Genomic DNA, 18,158 nt, shown 5'->3' with positions numbered 1-18,158 from the left:
GCAGCGCCTCTGAGAATTCGATTGGTTGCTCACACTGTCAGTCATTTTCAGTCCGCGCCTCTGTCACTCCCCCTCTGACGTCATCGTCTCAGCCGCCCCGCACCCCCTGACGACGCCGCTCACAGGTCGGATGGATCAGAGTATAGGAGGAAAGACGTCATCACGTCACGGAGCCGCGGCTTATAGTGTGAATAACCTGATCCGTATGGAGCCATTATCACCCACTATGTGCTATACAAGCGTCATCTGTAGTCAGAGGCCCCAGCAGAGGTCTCAGGTCCAGGGAGGAGAGGGCTCTGTGGTCCTGGGAGGAGAGGACTCTGTGGTCCTGGGAGGAGAGGGCTCTGTGGTCCTGGGAGGAGAGGACTCTGTGGTCCTGGGAGGAGAGGACTCTGTGGTCCTGGGAGGAGAGGACTCTGTGGTCCTGGGAGGAGAGGACTCTGTGGTCCTGGGAGGAGAGGACTCTGTGGTCCTGGGAGGAGAGGACTCTGTGGTCCTGGGAGGAGAGGACTCTGTGGTCCTGGGAGGAGAGGACTCTGTGGTCCTGGGAGGAGAGGACTCTGTGGTCCTGGGAGGAGAGGACTCTGTGGTCCTGGGAGGAGAGAACTCTGTGGTCCTGGGAGGAGGGGACTCTGTGGTCCTGGGAGGAGGGGACTCTGTGGTCGTGGCTGGAGAGGACTCTGTGTTCCTGGCTGGAGAGGACTCTGTGGTCCTGGCTGGAGAGGACTCTGTGGTCCTGGCTGGAGAGGACTCTGTGGTCCTGGCTGGAGAGGACTCTGTGGTCCTGGCTGGAGAGGACTCTGTGGTCCTGGCTGGAGAGGACTCTGTGGTCCTGGCTGGAGAGGACTCTGTGGTCCTGGCTGGAGAGGACTCTGTGGTCCTGGGAGGAGAGGACTCTGTGGTCCTGGGAGGAGAGGGCTCTGTGGTCCTGGGAGGAGGGGACTCTGTGGTCCTGGGAGGAGGGGACTCTGTGGTCCTGGGAGGAGGGGACTCTGTGGTCCTGGGAGGAGGGGACTCTGTGGTCCTGGGAGGAGGGGACTCTGTGGTCCTGGGAGGAGGGGACTCTGTGGTCCTGGGAGGAGGGGACTCTGTGGTCCTGGGAGGAGAGGACTCTGTGGTCCTGGGAGGAGAGGACTCTGTGGTCCTGGGAGGAGAGGACTCTGTGGTCCTGGGAGGAGGGGACTCTGTGGTCCTGGGAGGAGGGGACTCTGTGGTCCTGGGAGGAGGGGACTCTGTGGTCCTGGGAGGAGGGGACTCTGTGGTCCTGGGAGGAGGGGACCTTGTGGTCCTGGGAGGAGGGGACCTTGTGGTCCTGGGAGGAGGGGACCCTGTGGTCCTGGGAGGAGGGGACCTTGTGGTCCTGGCTGGAGGGGACTCTGTGGTCCTGGGAGGAGAGGACTCTGTGGTCCTGGGAGGAGAGGACTCTGTGGTCCTGGGAGGAGAGCACTCTTTGGTCCTGAGAGGAGAGCACTCTTTGGTCCTGAGAGGAGAGGACTCTTTGGTCCTGGGAGGAGAGGACTCTTTGGTCCTGGGAGGAGAGGACTCTGTTGTCCTGGGAGGAGAGGACTCTGTGAGAGGACTCTGTGGTCCTGGGAGGAGAGGACTCTTTTGTCCTGGGAGGAGAGGACTCTGTGAGAGGACTCTGTGGTCCTGGGAGGAGGGGACTCTGTGGTCCTGGGAGGAGGGGACTCTGTGGTCCTGGGAGGAGGGGACTCTGTGGTCCTGGGAGGAGGGGACCTTGTGGTCCTGGGAGGAGGGGACCTTGTGGTCCTGGGAGGAGGGGACCCTGTGGTCCTGGGAGGAGAGGACTCTGTGGTCCTGGCTGGAGGGGACTCTGTGATTCTGGGAGGAGGGGACCCTGTGGTTGTGGCCAGAGGTGACTCTGTGTTCCTGGCTGGAGAGGACTCTGTGGTCCTGGCTGGAGAGGACTCTGTGGTCCTGGCTGGAGAGGACTCTGTGGTCCTGGCTGGAGAGGACTCTGTGGTCCTGGCTGGAGAGGACTCTGTGGTCCTGGCTGGAGAGGACTCTGTGGTCCTGGGAGGAGAGGACTCTGTGGTCCTGGGAGGAGAGGGCTCTGTGGTCCTGGGAGGAGGGGACTCTGTGGTCCTGGGAGGAGGGGACTCTGTGGTCCTGGGAGGAGGGGACTCTGTGGTCCTGGGAGGAGAGGACTCTGTTGTCCTGGGAGGAGAGGACTCTGTGAGAGGACTCTGTGGTCCTGGGAGGAGAGGACTCTTTTGTCCTGGGAGGAGAGGACTCTGTGAGAGGACTCTGTGGTCCTGGGAGGAGGGGACTCTGTGGTCCTGGGAGGAGGGGACTCTGTGGTCCTGGGAGGAGGGGACTCTGTGGTCCTGGGAGGAGGGGACCTTGTGGTCCTGGGAGGAGGGGACCTTGTGGTCCTTGGAGGAGGGGACCTTGTGGTCCTGGGAGGAGGGGACCCTGTGGTCCTGGGAGGAGAGGACTCTGTGGTCCTGGCTGGAGGGGACTCTGTGATTCTGGGAGGAGGGGACCCTGTGGTTGTGGCCAGAGGTGACCCTGTGGTCCTGGGAGGAGAGGACTCTGTGGTCCTGGGAGGAGAGGACTCTGTGGTCCTGGGAGGAGAGCACTCTATGGTCCTGGGAGGAGAGGACTCTGTGGTCCTGGGAGGAGAGCACTCTATGGTCCTGGGAGGAGAGGACTCTGTGGTCCTGGGAGGAGAGCACTCTTTGGTCCTGAGAGAAGAGGACTCTTTGGTCCTGGGAGGAGAGGACTCTTTGGTCCTGGGAGGAGAGGACTCTGTTGTCCTGGGAGGAGAGGACTCTGTGAGAGGACTCTGTGGTCCTGGGAGGAGAGGACTCTGTGGTCCTGGGAGGAGAGGACTCTGTGGTCCTGGGAGGAGAGGACTCTGTGGTCCTGGGAGGAGAGAACTCTGTGGTCCTGGGAGGAGGGGACTCTGTGGTCGTGGCTGGAGAGGACTCTGTGGTCGTGGCTGGAGAGGACTCTGTGGTCCTGGGAGGAGAGGACTCTGTGGTCCTGGGAGGAGAGGACTCTGTGGTCCTGGGAGGAGAGGACTCTGTGGTCCTGGGAGGAGAGGACTCTGTGGTCCTGGGAGGAGAGGACTCTGTGGTCCTGGGAGGAGAGAACTCTGTGGTCCTGGGAGGAGAGGACTCTGTGGTCCTGGGAGGAGAGGACTCTGTGGTCCTGGGAGGAGAGGACTCTGTGGTCCTGGGAGGAGAGGACTCTGTGGTCCTGGGAGGAGAGAACTCTGTGGTCCTGGGAGGAGGGGACTCTGTGGTCGTGGCTGGAGAGGACTCTGTGGTCGTGGCTGGAGAGGACTCTGTGGTCGTGGCTGGAGAGGACTCTGTGGTCCTGGCTGGAGAGGACTCTGTGGTCCTGGCTGGAGAGGACTCTGTGGTCCTGGCTGGAGAGGACTCTGTGGTCCTGGCTGGAGAGGACTCTGTGGTCCTGGGAGGAGAGGGCTCTGTGGTCCTGGGAGGAGAGGGCTCTGTGGTCCTGGGAGGAGGGGACTCTGTGGTCCTGGGAGGAGAGGACTCTGTGGTCCTGGGAGGAGGGGACTCTGTGGTCCTGGGAGGAGGGGACTCTGTGGTCCTGGGAGGAGGGGACTCTGTGGTCCTGGGAGGAGGGGACTCTGTGGTCCTGGGAGGAGGGGACTCTGTGGTCCTGGGAGGAGGGGACTCTGTGGTCCTGGGAGGAGGGGACCTTGTGGTCCTGGGAGGAGAGGACTCTGTGGTCCTGGCTGGAGGGGACTCTGTGATTCTGGGAGGAGGGGACCCTGTGGTTGTGGCCAGAGGTGACCCTGTGGTCCTGGGAGGAGAGGACTCTGTGGTCCTGGGAGGAGAGGACTCTGTGGTCCTGGGAGGAGAGCACTCTATGGTCCTGGGAGGAGAGGACTCTGTGGTCCTGGGAGGAGAGCACTCTTTGGTCCTGAGAGGAGAGCACTCTTTGGTCCTGAGAGGAGAGGACTCTTTGGTCCTGGGAGGAGAGGACTCTTTGGTCCTGGGAGGAGAGGACTCTTTGGTCCTGGGAGGAGAGGACTCTTTGGTCCTGGGAGGAGAGGACTCTGTTGTCCTGGGAGGAGAGGACTCTGTGAGAGGACTCTGTGGTCCTGGGAGGAGAGGACTCTGTGGTCCTGGGAGGAGGGGACCTGGTGGTCCTGGGAGGAGGGGACCCTGTGATTCTGGGAGGAGGGGACCCTGTGGTCGTGGGAGGAGGGGACCCTGTGGTCGCGGCCGGAGGGGACCCTGTGGTCGTGGCCGGAGGGGACCCTGTGGTCCTGGGAGGAGGGGACCCTGTGGTCATGGCAGGAGAGGACTCTGTGGTCTTGGCTGGAGAGGACTCTGTGGTCTTGGCTGGAGAGGACTCTGTGGTCTTGGCTGGAGAGGACTCTGTGTTCGTGGCAGGAGAGGACTCTGTGTTCGTGGCAGGAGAGGACTCTGTGGTCTTGGCTGGAGAGGACTCTGTGGTCTTGGCTGGAGAGGACTCTGTGGTCTTGGCTGGAGAGGACTCAGTGGTCTTGGCTGGAGAGGACTCTGTGGTCTTGGCTGGAGAGGACTCTGTGGTCGTGGCTGGAGAGGACTCTGTGGTCGTGGCTGGAGAGGACTCTGTGGTCGTGGCTGGAGAGGACTCTGTGGTCGTGGCTGGAGAGGACTCTGTGGTCGTGGCTGGAGAGGACTCTGTGGTCGTGGCTGGAGAGGACTCTGTGGTCCTGGGAGGAGAGGACTCTGTGGTCCTGGGAGGAGCGGACCCTGTGGTCCTGGCCGGAGGAGACCCTGTGGTCCTGGGAGGAGAGGACTCTGTGGTCCTGGCTGGAGATGTCTCTATCTTGTGGAGATGTGGGGGAGGGGATCACAGTCTGGTCACGTGTGTTTCCTGTTTGTGACAATGATTCTTCCCGTGTTTCCCTGTCCAGTGGTCTCTGATGTTTGATGACGTGGCCATATACTTCACTCAGGAGGAATGGTGGAGCCTAGAAGAATGGCAGAAAGATCTGTACAAGGAAGTGATGGTGGACAATTACAACATGATACAGTCCCTGGGTGAGTCCCTGTGTCCCCGGGGTGAGCAGCTGCCATAGAGACGGGCCCAGACATCAGACTTCACGTCTACAAATGGCAACCAAGGGTCTAAATTCTCCTGAACCCTCTCCCCTCTCAGTAGTCACAGCTGTAGTCTCCCCAGCCCTCTCCCCTCTCAGTAGTCACAGCTGCAGTGTCCCCCCTCTCCCCTCTCAGTAGTCACAGCTGCAGTCTCCCCTCCCTCTCCTCTCTAAGTAGTCACAGCTGCAGTCTCCCCTCCCTCTCCCCTCTCAGAAGTCACAGCTGCAGTCTCCCCTCCCTCTCCCCTCTCAGTAGTCACAGCTGCAGTCTCCCCTCCCTCTCCCCTCTCAGTAGTCACAGCTGCAGTCTCCCCTCCCTCTCCCCTCTCAGTAGTCACAGCTGTAGTCTCCCCAGCCCTCTCCCCTCTCAGTAGTCACAGCTGCAGTCTCCCCTCCCTCTCCCCTCTCAGTAGTCACAGCTGCAGTCTCCCCTCCCTCTCCCCTCTCAGTAGTCACAGCTGTAGTCTCCCCAGCCATCCCCCCTCTCAGTAGTCACAGCTGTAGTCTTCCCAGCCCTCTCCCCTCTCAGTAGTCACAGCTGTAGTCTCCCCTCCCTCTCCCCTCTCAGTAGTCACAGCTGCAGTCTCCCCTCCCTCTCCCCTCTCAGTAGTCACAGCTGCAGTCTCCCCTCCCTCTCCCCTCTCAGTAGTCACAGCTGCAGTCTCCCCTCTCAGTAGTCACAGCTGCAGTCTCCCCTCTCAGTAGTCACAGCTGCAGTCTCCCCAGCCCTCTCCCCTCTCAGTAGTCACAACTGCAGTCTCCCCTCCCTCTCCCCTCTCAGTAGTCACAGCTGTAGTCTCCCCTCCCTCTCCCCTCTCAGTAGTCACAGCTGCAGTCTCCCCTCCCTCTCCCCTCTCAGTAGTCACAGTCGCAGTCTCCCCTCCCTCTCCCCTCTCAGTAGTCACAGCTGCAGTCTCCCCAGCCCTCTCCCCTCTCAGTAGTCACAGCTGCAGTCTCCCCTCCCTCTCCCCTCTCAGTAGTCACAGCTGTAGTCTCCCCTCCCTCTCCCCTCTCAGTAGTCACAGCTGCAGTCTCCCCTCTCAGTAGTCACAGCTGCAGTCTCCCCTTTCTCTCCCCTCTCAGTAGTCACAGCTGTAGTCTCCCTTCTCAGTAGTCACAGCTGCAGTCTCCCCTCCCTCTCCCCTCTCAGTAGTCACAGCTGCAGTCTCCCCTCCCTCTCCCCCTCCCCTCTCAGTAGTCACAGCTGTAGTCTCCCCTCCCTCTCCTCTCTCAGTAGTCACAGCTGCAGTCTCCCCTCCCTCTCCCTTCTCAGTAGTCACAGCTGTAGTATCCCCTCCCTCTCCCTTCTCAGTAGTCACAGCTGTAGTCTCCCCTCCCTCTCCCTTCTCAGTAGTCACAGCTGTAGTCTCCCCTCCCTCTCCCCTCTCAGTAGTCACCGCTGCAGTCTCCCCTCCCTCTCCCCTCTCAGTAGTCACAGCTGCAGTCTCCCCTCCCTCTCCCCTCTAAAAGGTCACAGCTGTAGTCTCCCCAGCCCTCTCCCCTCTCAGTAGTCACAGCTGCAGTCTCCCCAGCCCTCTCCCCTCTCAGTAGTCACAGCTGCAGTCTCCCCTCCCTCTCCCCTCTCAGTAGTCACAGCTGTAGTCTCCCCAGCCATCCCCCCTCTCAGTAGTCACAGCTGTAGTCTTCCCAGCCCTCTCCCCTCTCAGTAGTCACAGCTGTAGTCTCCCCTCCCTCTCCCCTCTCAGTAGTCACAGCTGCAGTCTCCCCTACCTCTCCCCTCTCAGTAGTCACAGCTGCAGTCTCCCCTTTCTCTCCCCTCTCAGTAGTCACAGCTGTAGTCTCCCTTCTCAGTAGTCACAGCTGCAGTCTCCCCTCCCTCTCCCCTCTCAGTAGTCACAGCTGCAGTCTCCCCTCCCTCTCCCCCTCCCCTCTCAGTAGTCACAGCTGTAGTCTCCCCTCCCTCTCCTCTCTCAGTAGTCACAGCTGCAGTCTCCCCTCCCTCTCCCTTCTCAGTAGTCACAGCTGTAGTCTCCCCTCCCTCTCCCTTCTCAGTAGTCACAGCTGTAGTCTCCCCTCCCTCTCCCTTCTCAGTAGTCACAGCTGTAGTCTCCCCTCCCTCTCCCCTCTCAGTAGTCACCGCTGCAGTCTCCCCTCCCTCTCCCCTCTCAGTAGTCACAGCTGCAGTCTCCCCTCCCTCTCCCCTCTAAAAGGTCACAGCTGTAGTCTCCCCAGCCCTCTCCCCTCTCAGTAGTCACAGCTGCAGTCTCCCCAGCCCTCTCCCCTCTCAGTAGTCACAGCTGCAGTCTCCCCTCTCAGTAGTCACAGCTGCAGTCTCCCCTCCCTCTCCCCTCTCAGTAGTCACAGCTGTAGTCTCCCCAGCCATCCCCCCTCTCAGTAGTCACAGCTGTAGTCTTCCCAGCCCTCTCCCCTCTCAGTAGTCACAGCTGTAGTCTCCCCTCCCTCTCCCCTCTCAGTAGTCACAGCTGCAGTCTCCCCTCCCTCTCCCCTCTCAGTAGTCACAGCTGCAGTCTCCCCTCCCTCTCCCCTCTCAGTAGTCACAGTTGCAGTCTCCCCAGCCCTCTCCCCTCTCAGTAGTCACAGCTGCAGTCTCCCCAGCCCTCTCCCCTCTCAGTAGTCACAGCTGCAGTCTCCCCTCCCTCTCCCCTCTCAGTAGTCACAGCTGTAGTCTCCCCTCCCTCTCCCCTCTCAGTAGTCACAGCTGCAGTCTCCCCTCTCAGTAGTCACAGCTGCAGTCTCCCCTTTCTCTCCCCTCTCAGTAGTCACAGCTGTAGTCTCCCTTCTCAGTAGTCACAGCTGCAGTCTCCCCTCCCTCTCCCCTCTCAGTAGTCACAGCTGCAGTCTCCCCTCCCTCTCCCCCTCCCCTCTCAGTAGTCACAGCTGTAGTCTCCCCTCCCTCTCCCCTCTCAGTAGTCACAGCTGCAGTCTCCCCTCCCTCTCCCTTCTCAGTAGTCACAGCTGTAGTCTCCCCTCCCTCTCCCCTCTCAGTAGTCACAGCTGCAGTCTCCCCTCCCTCTCCCCTCTCAGTAGTCACAGCTGCAGTCTCCCCTCCCTCTCCCCTCTCAGTAGTCACAGCTGCAGTCTCCCCTCCCTCTCCCCTCTCAGTAGTCACAGCTGCAGTCTCCCCTCCCTCTCCCCTCTCAGTAGTCACAGCTGCAGTCTCCCCTCCCTCTCCCCTCTCAGTAGTCACAGCTGTAGTCTCCCTTCTCAGTAGTCACAGCTGCAGTCTCCCCTCCCTCTCCCCTCTCAGTAGTCACAGCTGCAGTCTCCCCTCCCTCTCCCTTCTCAGTAGTCACAGCTGTAGTCTCCCCTCCCTCTCCCCTCTCAGTAGTCACAGCTGCAGTCTCCCCTTCCTCTCCCCTCTAAGAGGTCACAGCTGCAGTCTCCCCTCCCTCTCCCCTCTCAGTAGTCACAGCTGCAGTCTCCCCTCCCTCTCCCCTCTCAGTAGTCACAGCTGCAGTCTCCCCTCCCTCTCCCTTCTCAGTAGTCACAGCTGTAGTCTCCCCTCCCTCTCCCCTCTCAGTAGTCACAGCTGCAGTCTCCCCTCCCTCTCCCTTCTCAGTAGTCACAGCTGTAGTCTCCCCTCCCTCTCCTCTCTCAGTAGTCACAGCTGCAGTCTCCCCTCCCTCTCCCCTCTCAGTAGTCACAGCTGCAGTCTCCCCTCCCTCTCCCCTCTCAGTAGTCACAGCTGCAGTCTCCCCTCCCTCTCCCCTCTCAGTAGTCACAGCTGTAGTCTCCCTTCTCAGTAGTCACAGCTGCAGTCTCCCCTCCCTCTCCCCTCTCAGTAGTCACAGCTGCAGTCTCCCCTCCCTCTCCCCTCTAAGAGGTCACAGCTGCAGTCTCCCCAGCCCTCTCCCCTCTCAGTAGTCAAAGCTGCAGTCTCCCCTCCCTCTCCCCTCTCAGTGGTCACAGCTGCAGTATCCACTCCCTCTCCCCTCTCAGTAGTCACAGCTGCAGTCTCCCCTCCCTCTCCCTTCTCAGTAGTCACAGCTGCAGTCTCCCCTCCCTCTCCCTTCTCAGTAGTCACAGCTGTAGTCTCCCCTCCCTCTCCCCTCTCAGTAGTCACAGCTGCAGTCTCCCCTCCCTCTCCCCTCTAAGAGGTCACAGCTGCAGTCTCCCCTCCCTCTCCCCTCTCAGTAGTCACAGCTGCAGTCTCCCCTCCCTCTCCCCTCTCAGTAGTCACAGCTGCAGTCTCCCCTCCCTCTCCCCTCTCAGTAGTCACAGCTGTAGTCTCCCCTCCCTCTCCCCTCTCAGTAGTCACAGCTGCAGTCTCCCCTCCCTCTCCCTTCTCAGTAGTCACAGCTGTAGTCTCCCCTCCCTCTCCTCTCTCAGTAGTCACAGCTGCAGTCTCCCCTCCCTCTCCCCTCTCAGTAGTCACAGCTGCAGTCTCCCCTCCCTCTCCCCTCTCAGTAGTCACAGCTGCAGTCTCCCCTCCCTATCCCTTCTCAGTAGTCACAGCTGTAGTCTCCCCTCCCTCTCCTCTCTCAGTAGTCACAGCTGCAGTCTCCCCTCCCTCTCCCCTCTCAGTAGTCACAGCTGCAGTCTCCCCTCCCTCTCCCCTCTCAGTAGTCACAGCTGCAGTCTCCCCTCCCTCTCCCTTCTCAGTAGTCACAGCTGTAGTCTCCCCTCCCTCTCCCCTCTCAGTAGTCACAGCTGCAGTCTCCCCTCCCTCTCCCTTCTCAGTAGTCACAGCTGCAGTCTCCCCTCCCTCTCCCCTCTCAGTAGTCACAGCTGCAGTCTCCCCTCCCTCTCCCCTCTCAGTAGTCACAGCTGCAGTCTCCCCTCTCAGTAGTCACAGCTGCAGTCTCCCCTCCCTCTCCCCTCTCAGTAGTCACAGCTGCAGTCTCCCCTCCCTCTCCCCTCTCAGTAGACACAGCTGTAGTCTCCCCAGCCCTCTCCCCTCTCAGTAGTCACAGCTGCAGTCTCCCCTCCCTCTCCCCTCTCAGTAGTCACAGCTGTAGTCTCCCCTCCCTCTCCCCTCTCAGTAGTCACAGCTGCAGTCTCCCCTCTCAGTAGTCACAGCTGCAGTCTCCCCTCCCTCTCCCCTCTCAGTAGTCACAGCTGCAGTCTCCCCTCCCTCTCCCCTCTCAGTAGACACAGCTGTAGTCTCTCCAGCCCTCTCCCCTCTCAGTAGTCACAGCTGCAGTCTCCCCTCCCTCTCCCCTCTCAGTAGTCACAGCTGTAGTCTCCCCTCCCTCTCCTCTCTCAGTAGTCACAGCTGCAGTCTCCCCTCCCTCTCCCCTCTCAGTAGTCACAGCTGCAGTCTCCCCTCCCTCTCCCCTCTCAGTAGTCACAGCTGCAGTCTCCCCTCCCTCTCCCTTCTCAGTAGTCACAGCTGTAGTCTCCCCTCCCTCTCCCCTCTCAGTAGTCACAGCTGCAGTCTCCCCTCCCTCTCCCCTCTCAGTAGTCACAGCTGCAGTCTCCCCTCCCTCTCCCCTCTCAGTAGTCACAGCTGCAGTCTCCCCTCCCTCTCCCTTCTCAGTAGTCACAGCTGTAGTCTCCCCTCCCTCTCCCCTCTCAGTAGTCACAGCTGCAGTCTCCCCTCCCTCTCCCTTCTCAGTAGTCACAGCTGCAGTCTCCCCTCCCTCTCCCCTCTCAGTAGTCACAGCTGCAGTCTCCCCTCCCTCTCCCCTCTCAGTAGTCACAGCTGCAGTCTCCCCTCTCAGTAGTCACAGCTGCAGTCTCCCCTCCCTCTCCCCTCTCAGTAATCACAGCTGCAGTCTCCCCTCCCTCTCCCCTCTCAGTAGACACAGCTGTAGTCTCCCCAGCCCTCTCCCCTCTCAGTAGTCACAGCTGCAGTCTCCCCTCCCTCTCCCCTCTCAGTAGTCACAGCTGCAGTCTCCCCTCTCAGTAGTCACAGCTGCAGTCTCCCCTCCCTCTCCCCTCTCAGTAATCACAGCTGCAGTCTCCCCTCCCTCTCCCCTCTCAGTAGACACAGCTGTAGTCTCCCCAGCCCTCTCCCCTCTCAGTAGTCACAGCTGCAGTCTCCCCTCCCTCTCCCCTCTCAGTAGTCACAGCTGTAGTCTCCCCTCCCTCTCCCCTCTCAGTAGTCACAGCTGCAGTCTCCCCAGCCCTCTCCCCTCTCAGTAGTCACAGCTGTAGTCTTCCCAGCCCTCTCTCCTCTCAGTAGTCACAGCTGCAGTCTACCCTCCCTCTCCCCTCTCAGTAGTCACAGCTGCAGTCTACCCTCCCTCTCCCCTCTCAGTAGTCACAGCTGTAGTCTTCCCTCCCTCTCCCCTCTCAGTAGTCACAGCTGCAGTCTCCTCTCCCTCTCCCATCTCAGTAGTCACAGCTGCAGTCTCCACTCCCTCTCCCCTCTCAGTAGTCACAGCTGCAGTCTCCCCAGCCCTCTCCCCTCTCAGTAGTCACAGCTGCAGTCTCCCCTCCCTCTCCCCTCTCAGTAGTCACAGCTGCAGTCTCCCCTCCCTCTCCCCTCTCAGTAGTCACAGCTGCAGTCTCCCCTCCCTCTCCCCTCTCAGTAGTCACAGCTGCAGTCTTCCCTCCCTCTCCCCTCTCAGTAGTCACAGCTGCAGTCTCCCCTCTCAGTAGTCACAGCTGCAGTCTCCCCTCCCTCACCCTTCTCAGTAGTCACAGCTGTAGTCTCCCCAGCCCTCTCCCCTCTCAGTAGTCACAGCTGCAGTCTCCCCTCCCTCTCCCCTCTCAGTAGTAACAGCTGGAGTCTCCCCTGCCCTCTCCCCTTTCAGTAGTCACAGCTGCAGTCTCCCCTCCCTCTCCCCTCTCAGTAGTCACAGCTGTAGTCTCCCCTCCCTCTCCCCTCTCAGTAGTCACAGCTGCAGTCTCCCCTCCCTCTCCCCTCTCAGTAGTCACAGCTGCAGTCTCCCCTCCCTCTCCCCTCTCAGTAGACACAGCTGTAGTCTCCCCAGCCCTCTCCCCTCTCAGTAGTCACAGCTGCAGTCTCCCCTCCCTCTCCCCTCTCAGTAGTCACAGCTGTAGTCTCCCCTCCCTCTCCTCTCTCAGTAGTCACAGCTGCAGTCTCCCCTCCCTCTCCCCTCTCAGTAGTCACAGCTGCAGTCTCCCCTCCCTCTCCCCTCTCAGTAGTCACAGCTGCAGTCTCCCCTCCCTCTCCCTTCTCAGTAGTCACAGCTGTAGTCTCCCCTCCCTCTCCCCTCTCAGTAGTCACAGCTGCAGTCTCCCCTCCCTCTCCCCTCTCAGTAGTCACAGCTGCAGTCTCCCCTCCCTCTCCCCTCTCAGTAGTCACAGCTGCAGTCTCCCCTCCCTCTCCCTTCTCAGTAGTCACAGCTGTAGTCTCCCCTCCCTCTCCCCTCTCAGTAGTCACAGCTGCAGTCTCCCCTCCCTCTCCCTTCTCAGTAGTCACAGCTGCAGTCTCCCCTCCCTCTCCCCTCTCAGTAGTCACAGCTGCAGTCTCCCCTCCCTCTCCCCTCTCAGTAGTCACAGCTGCAGTCTCCCCTCTCAGTAGTCACAGCTGCAGTCTCCCCTCCCTCTCCCCTCTCAGTAATCACAGCTGCAGTCTCCCCTCCCTCTCCCCTCTCAGTAGACACAGCTGTAGTCTCCCCAGCCCTCTCCCCTCTCAGTAGTCACAGCTGCAGTCTCCCCTCCCTCTCCCCTCTCAGTAGTCACAGCTGCAGTCTCCCCTCTCAGTAGTCACAGCTGCAGTCTCCCCTCCCTCTCCCCTCTCAGTAATCACAGCTGCAGTCTCCCCTCCCTCTCCCCTCTCAGTAGACACAGCTGTAGTCTCCCCAGCCCTCTCCCCTCTCAGTAGTCACAGCTGCAGTCTCCCCTCCCTCTCCCCTCTCAGTAGTCACAGCTGTAGTCTCCCCTCCCTCTCCCCTCTCAGTAGTCACAGCTGCAGTCTCCCCAGCCCTCTCCCCTCTCAGTAGTCACAGCTGTAGTCTTCCCAGCCCTCTCTCCTCTCAGTAGTCACAGCTGCAGTCTACCCTCCCTCTCCCCTCTCAGTAGTCACAGCTGCAGTCTACCCTCCCTCTCCCCTCTCAGTAGTCACAGCTGTAGTCTTCCCTCCCTCTCCCCTCTCAGTAGTCACAGCTGCAGTCTCCTCTCCCTCTCCCATCTCAGTAGTCACAGCTGCAGTCTCCACTCCCTCTCCCCTCTCAGTAGTCACAGCTGCAGTCTCCCCAGCCCTCTCCCCTCTCAGTAGTCACAGCTGCAGTCTCCCCTCCCTCTCCCCTCTCAGTAGTCACAGCTGCAGTCTCCCCTCCCTCTCCCCTCTCAGTAGTCACAGCTGCAGTCTCCCCTCCCTCTCCCCTCTCAGTAGTCACAGCTGCAGTCTTCCCTCCCTCTCCCCTCTCAGTAGTCACAGCTGCAGTCTCCCCTCTCAGTAGTCACAGCTGCAGTCTCCCCTCCCTCACCCTTCTCAGTAGTCACAGCTGTAGTCTCCCCAGCCCTCTCCCCTCTCAGTAGTCACAGCTGCAGTCTCCCCTCCCTCTCCCCTCTCAGTAGTAACAGCTGGAGTCTCCCCTGCCCTCTCCCCTTTCAGTAGTCACAGCTGCAGTCTCCCCTCCCTCTCCCCTCTCAGTAGTCACAGCTGTAGTCTCCCCTCCCTCTCCCCTCTCAGTAGTCACAGCTGCAGTCTCCCCTCCCTCTCCCCTCTCAGTAGTCACAGGTGCATTCTCCCCTCCCTCTCCCCTCTCAGTAGTCACAGCTGCAGTCTCCCCTCTCAGTCGTCACAGCTGTAGTCTCCCCTCCCTCTCCCCTCTCAGTAGTCACAGCTGCAGTCTTCCCTCCCTCTCCCCTCTCAGTAGTCACAGCTGCAGTCTCCCCTCTCAGTAGTCACAGCTGCAGTCTCCCCTTCCTCTCCCCTCTCAGTAGTCACAGCTGCAGTCTCCCCTCTCAGAAGTCACAGCTGCAGTCTCCCCTCCCTCTCCCCTCTCAGTAGTCACAGCTGCAGTCTCCCCTCCCTCTCCCCTCTCAGTAGTCACAGCTGCAGTCTCCCCTCCCTCTCCCCTCTCAGTAGTCACAGCTGCAGTCTCCCCTCTCAGTAGTCACAGCTGCAGTCTCCCCTCCCTCTCCCCTCTCAGTAGTCACAGCTGCAGTCTCCCCTCCCTCTCCCCTCTCAGTAGTGACAGCTGCAGTCTCCCCTCCCTCTCCCCTCTCAGAAGTCACAGCTGCAGTCTCCCCAGCCCTCTCCCCTCTCAGTAGTCACAGCTGCAGTCTCCCCTCCCTCTCCCCTCTCAGTAGTCACAGCTGGAGTCTCCCCTCCCTCTCCCCTCTCAGTAGTCACAGCTGTAGTCTCCCCAGCCATCCCCCCTCTCAGTAGTCACAGCTGTAGTCTTCCCAGCCCTCTCCCCTCTCAGTAGTCACAGCTGTAGTCTCCCCTCCCTCTCCCCTCTCAGTAGTCACAGCTGTAGTCTCCCCTCCCTCTCCCCTCTCAGTAGTCACAGCTGCAGTCTCCCCTCCCTCTCCCCCTCAGTAGTCACAGCTGCAGTCTCCCCTCCCTCTCCCCTCTCAGTAGTCACAGCTGCAGTCTCCCCAGCCCTCTCCCCTCTCAGTAGTCACAGCTGCAGTCTCCCCAGCCCTCTCCCCTCTCAGTAGTCACAGCTGCAGTCTCCCCTCCCTCTCCCCCTCAGTAGTCACAGCTGCAGTCTCCCCTCCCTCTCCCCTCTCAGTAGTCACAGCTGCAGTCTCCCCTCCCTCTCCCCTCTCAGTAGTCACAGCTGCAGTCTCCCCTTTCTCTCCCCTCTCAGTAGTCACAGCTGTAGTCTCCCTTCTCAGTAGTCACAGCTGCAGTCTCCCCTCCCTCTCCCCTCTCAGTAGTCACAGCTGTATTCTCACCTCCCTCTCCCCTCTCAGTAGTCACAGCTGCAGTCTCCCCTCCCTCTCCCTTCTCAGTAGTCACAGCTGTAGTCTCCCCTCCCTCTCCCTTCTCAGTAGTCACAGCTGTAGTTTTCCCTCCCTCTCCCCTCTCAGTAGTCACAGCTGCAGTCTCCCCTCCCTCTCCCCTCTCAGTAGTCACAGCTGCAGTCTCCCCTCCCTCTCCCCTCTCAGTAGTCACAGCTGCAGTCTCCCCTCCCTCTCCCCTCTCAGTAGTCACAGCTGCAGTCTCCCCTGCCCTCTCCCCTCTCAGTAGTCACAGCTGCAGTCTCCCCTCCCTCTCCCCTCTCAGTAGTCACAGCTGCAGTCTCCCCTCCCTCTTCCCTCTCAGTAGTCACAGCTGTAGTCTCCCCTCCCTCTCCCCTCTCAGTAGTCACAGCTGCAGTCTCCCCTCCCTCTCCCCTCTCAGTAGTCACAGCTGCAGTCTCCCTCCCCTTTCTCTCCCCTCTCAGTAGTCACAGCTGTAGTCTCCCTTCTCAGTAGTCACAGCTGCAGTCTCCCCTCCCTCTCCCCTCTCAGTAGTCACAGCTGCAGTCTCCCCTCCCTCTCCCCTCTCAGTAGTCACAGCTGTAGTCTCACCTCCCTCTCCCCTCTCAGTAGTCACAGCTGTAGTCTCACCTCCCTCTCCCCTCTCAGTAGTCACAGCTGTAGTCTCACCTCCCTCTCCCCTCTCAGTAGACACAGCTGTAGTCTCCCCAGCCCTCTCCCCTCTCAGTAGTCACAGCTGCAGTCTCCCCTCCCTCTCCCCTCTCAGTAGTCAAAGCTGCAGACTCCCCTCCCTCTCCCCTCTCAGTGGTCACAGCTGCAGTATCTACTCCCTCTCCCCTCTCAGTAGTCACAGCTGTAGTCTCCCCAGCCCTCTCCCCTCTCAGTAGTCACAGCTGTAGTCTCCCGAGCCCTCTCCCCTCTCAGTAGTCACAGCTGCAGTCTCCCCAGCCCTCTCCCCTCTCTGTAGTCACAGCTGCAGTCTCCCCTCCCTCTCCCCTCTCAGTAGTCACAGCTGCAGTCTCCCCAGCCCTCTCCCCTCTCAGTAGTCACAGCTGCAGTCTCCCTTCCCTCTCCCCTCTCAGTAGTCACAGCTGCAGTCTCCCCTCCCTCTCCCCTCTCAGTAGTCACAGCTGCAGTCTCCCCTCCCTCTCCCTTCTCAGTAGTCACAGCTGTAGTCTCCCCTCCCTCTCCTCTCTCAGTAGTCACAGCTGCAGTCTCCCCTCCCTCTCCCCTCTCAGTAGTCACAGCTGCAGTCTCCCCAGCCCTCTCCCCTCTCAGTAGTCACAGCTGCAGTCTCCCTTCCCTCTCCCCTCTCAGTAGTCACAGCTGCAGTCTCCCCTCCCTCTCCCCTCTCAGTAGTCACAGCTGCAGTCTCCCCTCCCTCTCCCTTCTCAGTAGTCACAGCTGTAGTCTCCCCTCCCTCTCCCCTCTCAGTAGTCACAGCTGCAGTCTCCCCTCCCTCTCCCCTCTCAGTAGTCACAGCTGCAGTCTCCCCAGCCCTCTCCCCTCTCAGTAGTCACAGCTGCAGTCTCCCTTCCCTCTCCCCTCTCAGTAGTCACAGCTGCAGTCTCCCCTCCCTCTCCCCTCTCAGTAGTCACAGCTGCAGTCGCCCCTCCCTCTCCCTTCTCAGTAGTCACAGTTGTAGTCTCCCCTCCCTCTCCCCTCTCAGTAGTCACAGCTGCAGTCTCCGCTCCCTCTCCCTTCTCAGTAGTCACAGCTGTAGTCTCCCCTCCCTCTCCTCTCTCAGTAGTCACAGCTGCAGTCTCCCCTCCCTCTCCCCTCTCAGTAGTCACAGCTGCAGTCTCCCCTCCCTCTCCCCTCTCAGTAGTCACAGCTGCAGTCTTCCCTCCCTCTCCCCTCTCAGTAGTCACAGCTGTAGTCTCCCTTCTCAGTAGTCACAGCTGCAGTCTCCCCTCCCTCTCCCCTCTCAGTAGTCACAGCTGCAGTCTCCCCTCCCTCTCCCCTCTCAGTAGTCACAGCTGCAGTCTCCCCTTCCTCTCAGTAGTCACAGCTGCAGTCTCCCCAGCCCTCTCTCCTCTCAGTAGTCAAAGCTGCAGTCTCCCCTCCCTCTCCCCTCTCAGTGGTCACAGCTGCAGTATCCACTCCCTCTCCCCTCTCAGTAGTCACAGCTGTAGTCTCCCCAGCCCTCTCCCCTCTCAGTAGTCACAGCTGTAGTCTCCCCAGCCCTCTCCCCTCTCAGTAGTCACAGCTGCAGTCTCCCCAGCCCTCTCCCCTCTCAGTAGTCACAGCTGTAGTCTCCCCTCCCTCTCAGTAGTCACAGCTGCAGTCTCCCCTCCCTCTCCCCTCTCAGTAGTCACAGCTGCAGTCTCCCCTCCCTCTCCCCTCTCAGTAGTCATAGCTGCAGTCTCCCCTCTCAGTAGTCACAGCTGCAGTCTCCCCTCCCTCTCCCCTCTCAGTAGTCACAGCTGTAGTCTCCCCAGCCCTCTCCCCTCTCAGTAGTCACAGCTGCAGTCTCCCCTCCCTCTCCCCTCTCAGTAGTCACAGCTGCAGTCTCCCCTCCCTCTACCCTCTCAGTAGTAACAGCTGCAGTCTCCCCAGCCCTCTCCCCTCTCAGTAGTCACAGCTGCAGTCTCCCCTCCCTCTCCCCTCTCAGTGGTCACAGCTGTAGTCTCCCCTCCCTCTCCCCTCTCAGTAGTCACAGCTGCAGTCTCCCCTCCCTCTCCCCTCTCAGTAGTCACAGCTGCAGTCTCCCCTCCCTCTCCCCTCTCAGTAGTCACAGCTGCAGTCTCCCCTCTCAGTAGTCACAGCTGTAGTCTCCCCTCCCTCTCCCCTCTCAGTAGTCACAGCTGCAGTCTTCCCTCCCTCTCCCCTCTCAGTAGTCACAGCTGCAGTCTCCCCTTCCTCTCCCCTCTCAGTAGTCACAGCTGCAGTCTCCCCTCTCAGTAGTCACAGCTGCAGTCTCCCCGCCCTCTCCCCTCTCAGTAGTCACAGCTGCAGTCTCCCCTCCCTCTCCCCTCTCAGTAGTCACAGCTGCAGTCTCCCCTCCCTCTCCCCTCTCAGTAGTCACAGCTGCAGTCTCCCCTCCCTCTCCCCTCTCAGTAGTCACAGCTGCAGTCTCCCCTCCCTCTCCCCTCTCAGTAGTCACAGCTGCAGTCTCCCCTCTCAGTAGTCACAGCTGCAGTCTCCCCTCCCTCTCCCCTCTCAGTAGTCACAGCTGCAGTCTCCCCTCCCTCTCCCCTCTCAGTAGTGACAGCTGCAGTCTCCCCAGCCCTCTCCCCTCTCAGTACTCACAGCTGTAGTCTCCCCTCCCTCTCCCCTCTCAGTAGTCACA

At 60.4% G+C, this 18,158-nt stretch overlaps 1 protein-coding gene across 1 annotated transcript in view; it reads left to right on the top strand.

The window, feature by feature from the left end:
- The first annotated feature begins 33 nt into the window (after positions 1-33).
- Positions 34-18,158, top strand: part of LOC140133879 (uncharacterized) — a 59,956-nt gene continuing 41,831 nt past the window's right edge. The window contains exons 1-2 of the mRNA XM_072154547.1: positions 34-187; positions 4,907-5,033. Coding sequence (XP_072010648.1) covers positions 131-187; positions 4,907-5,033 — 184 coding nt within the window. The 5' untranslated portion in view covers positions 34-130. The remainder of the gene's footprint in view (positions 188-4,906; positions 5,034-18,158) is intronic.

The sequence above is a fragment of the Engystomops pustulosus genome, chromosome 5, assembly GCF_040894005.1.
Source record: "Engystomops pustulosus chromosome 5, aEngPut4.maternal, whole genome shotgun sequence".
NCBI lineage: Eukaryota > Metazoa > Chordata > Amphibia > Anura > Leptodactylidae > Engystomops > Engystomops pustulosus.
This window is presented reverse-complemented; position numbering and strand designations above follow the sequence as displayed.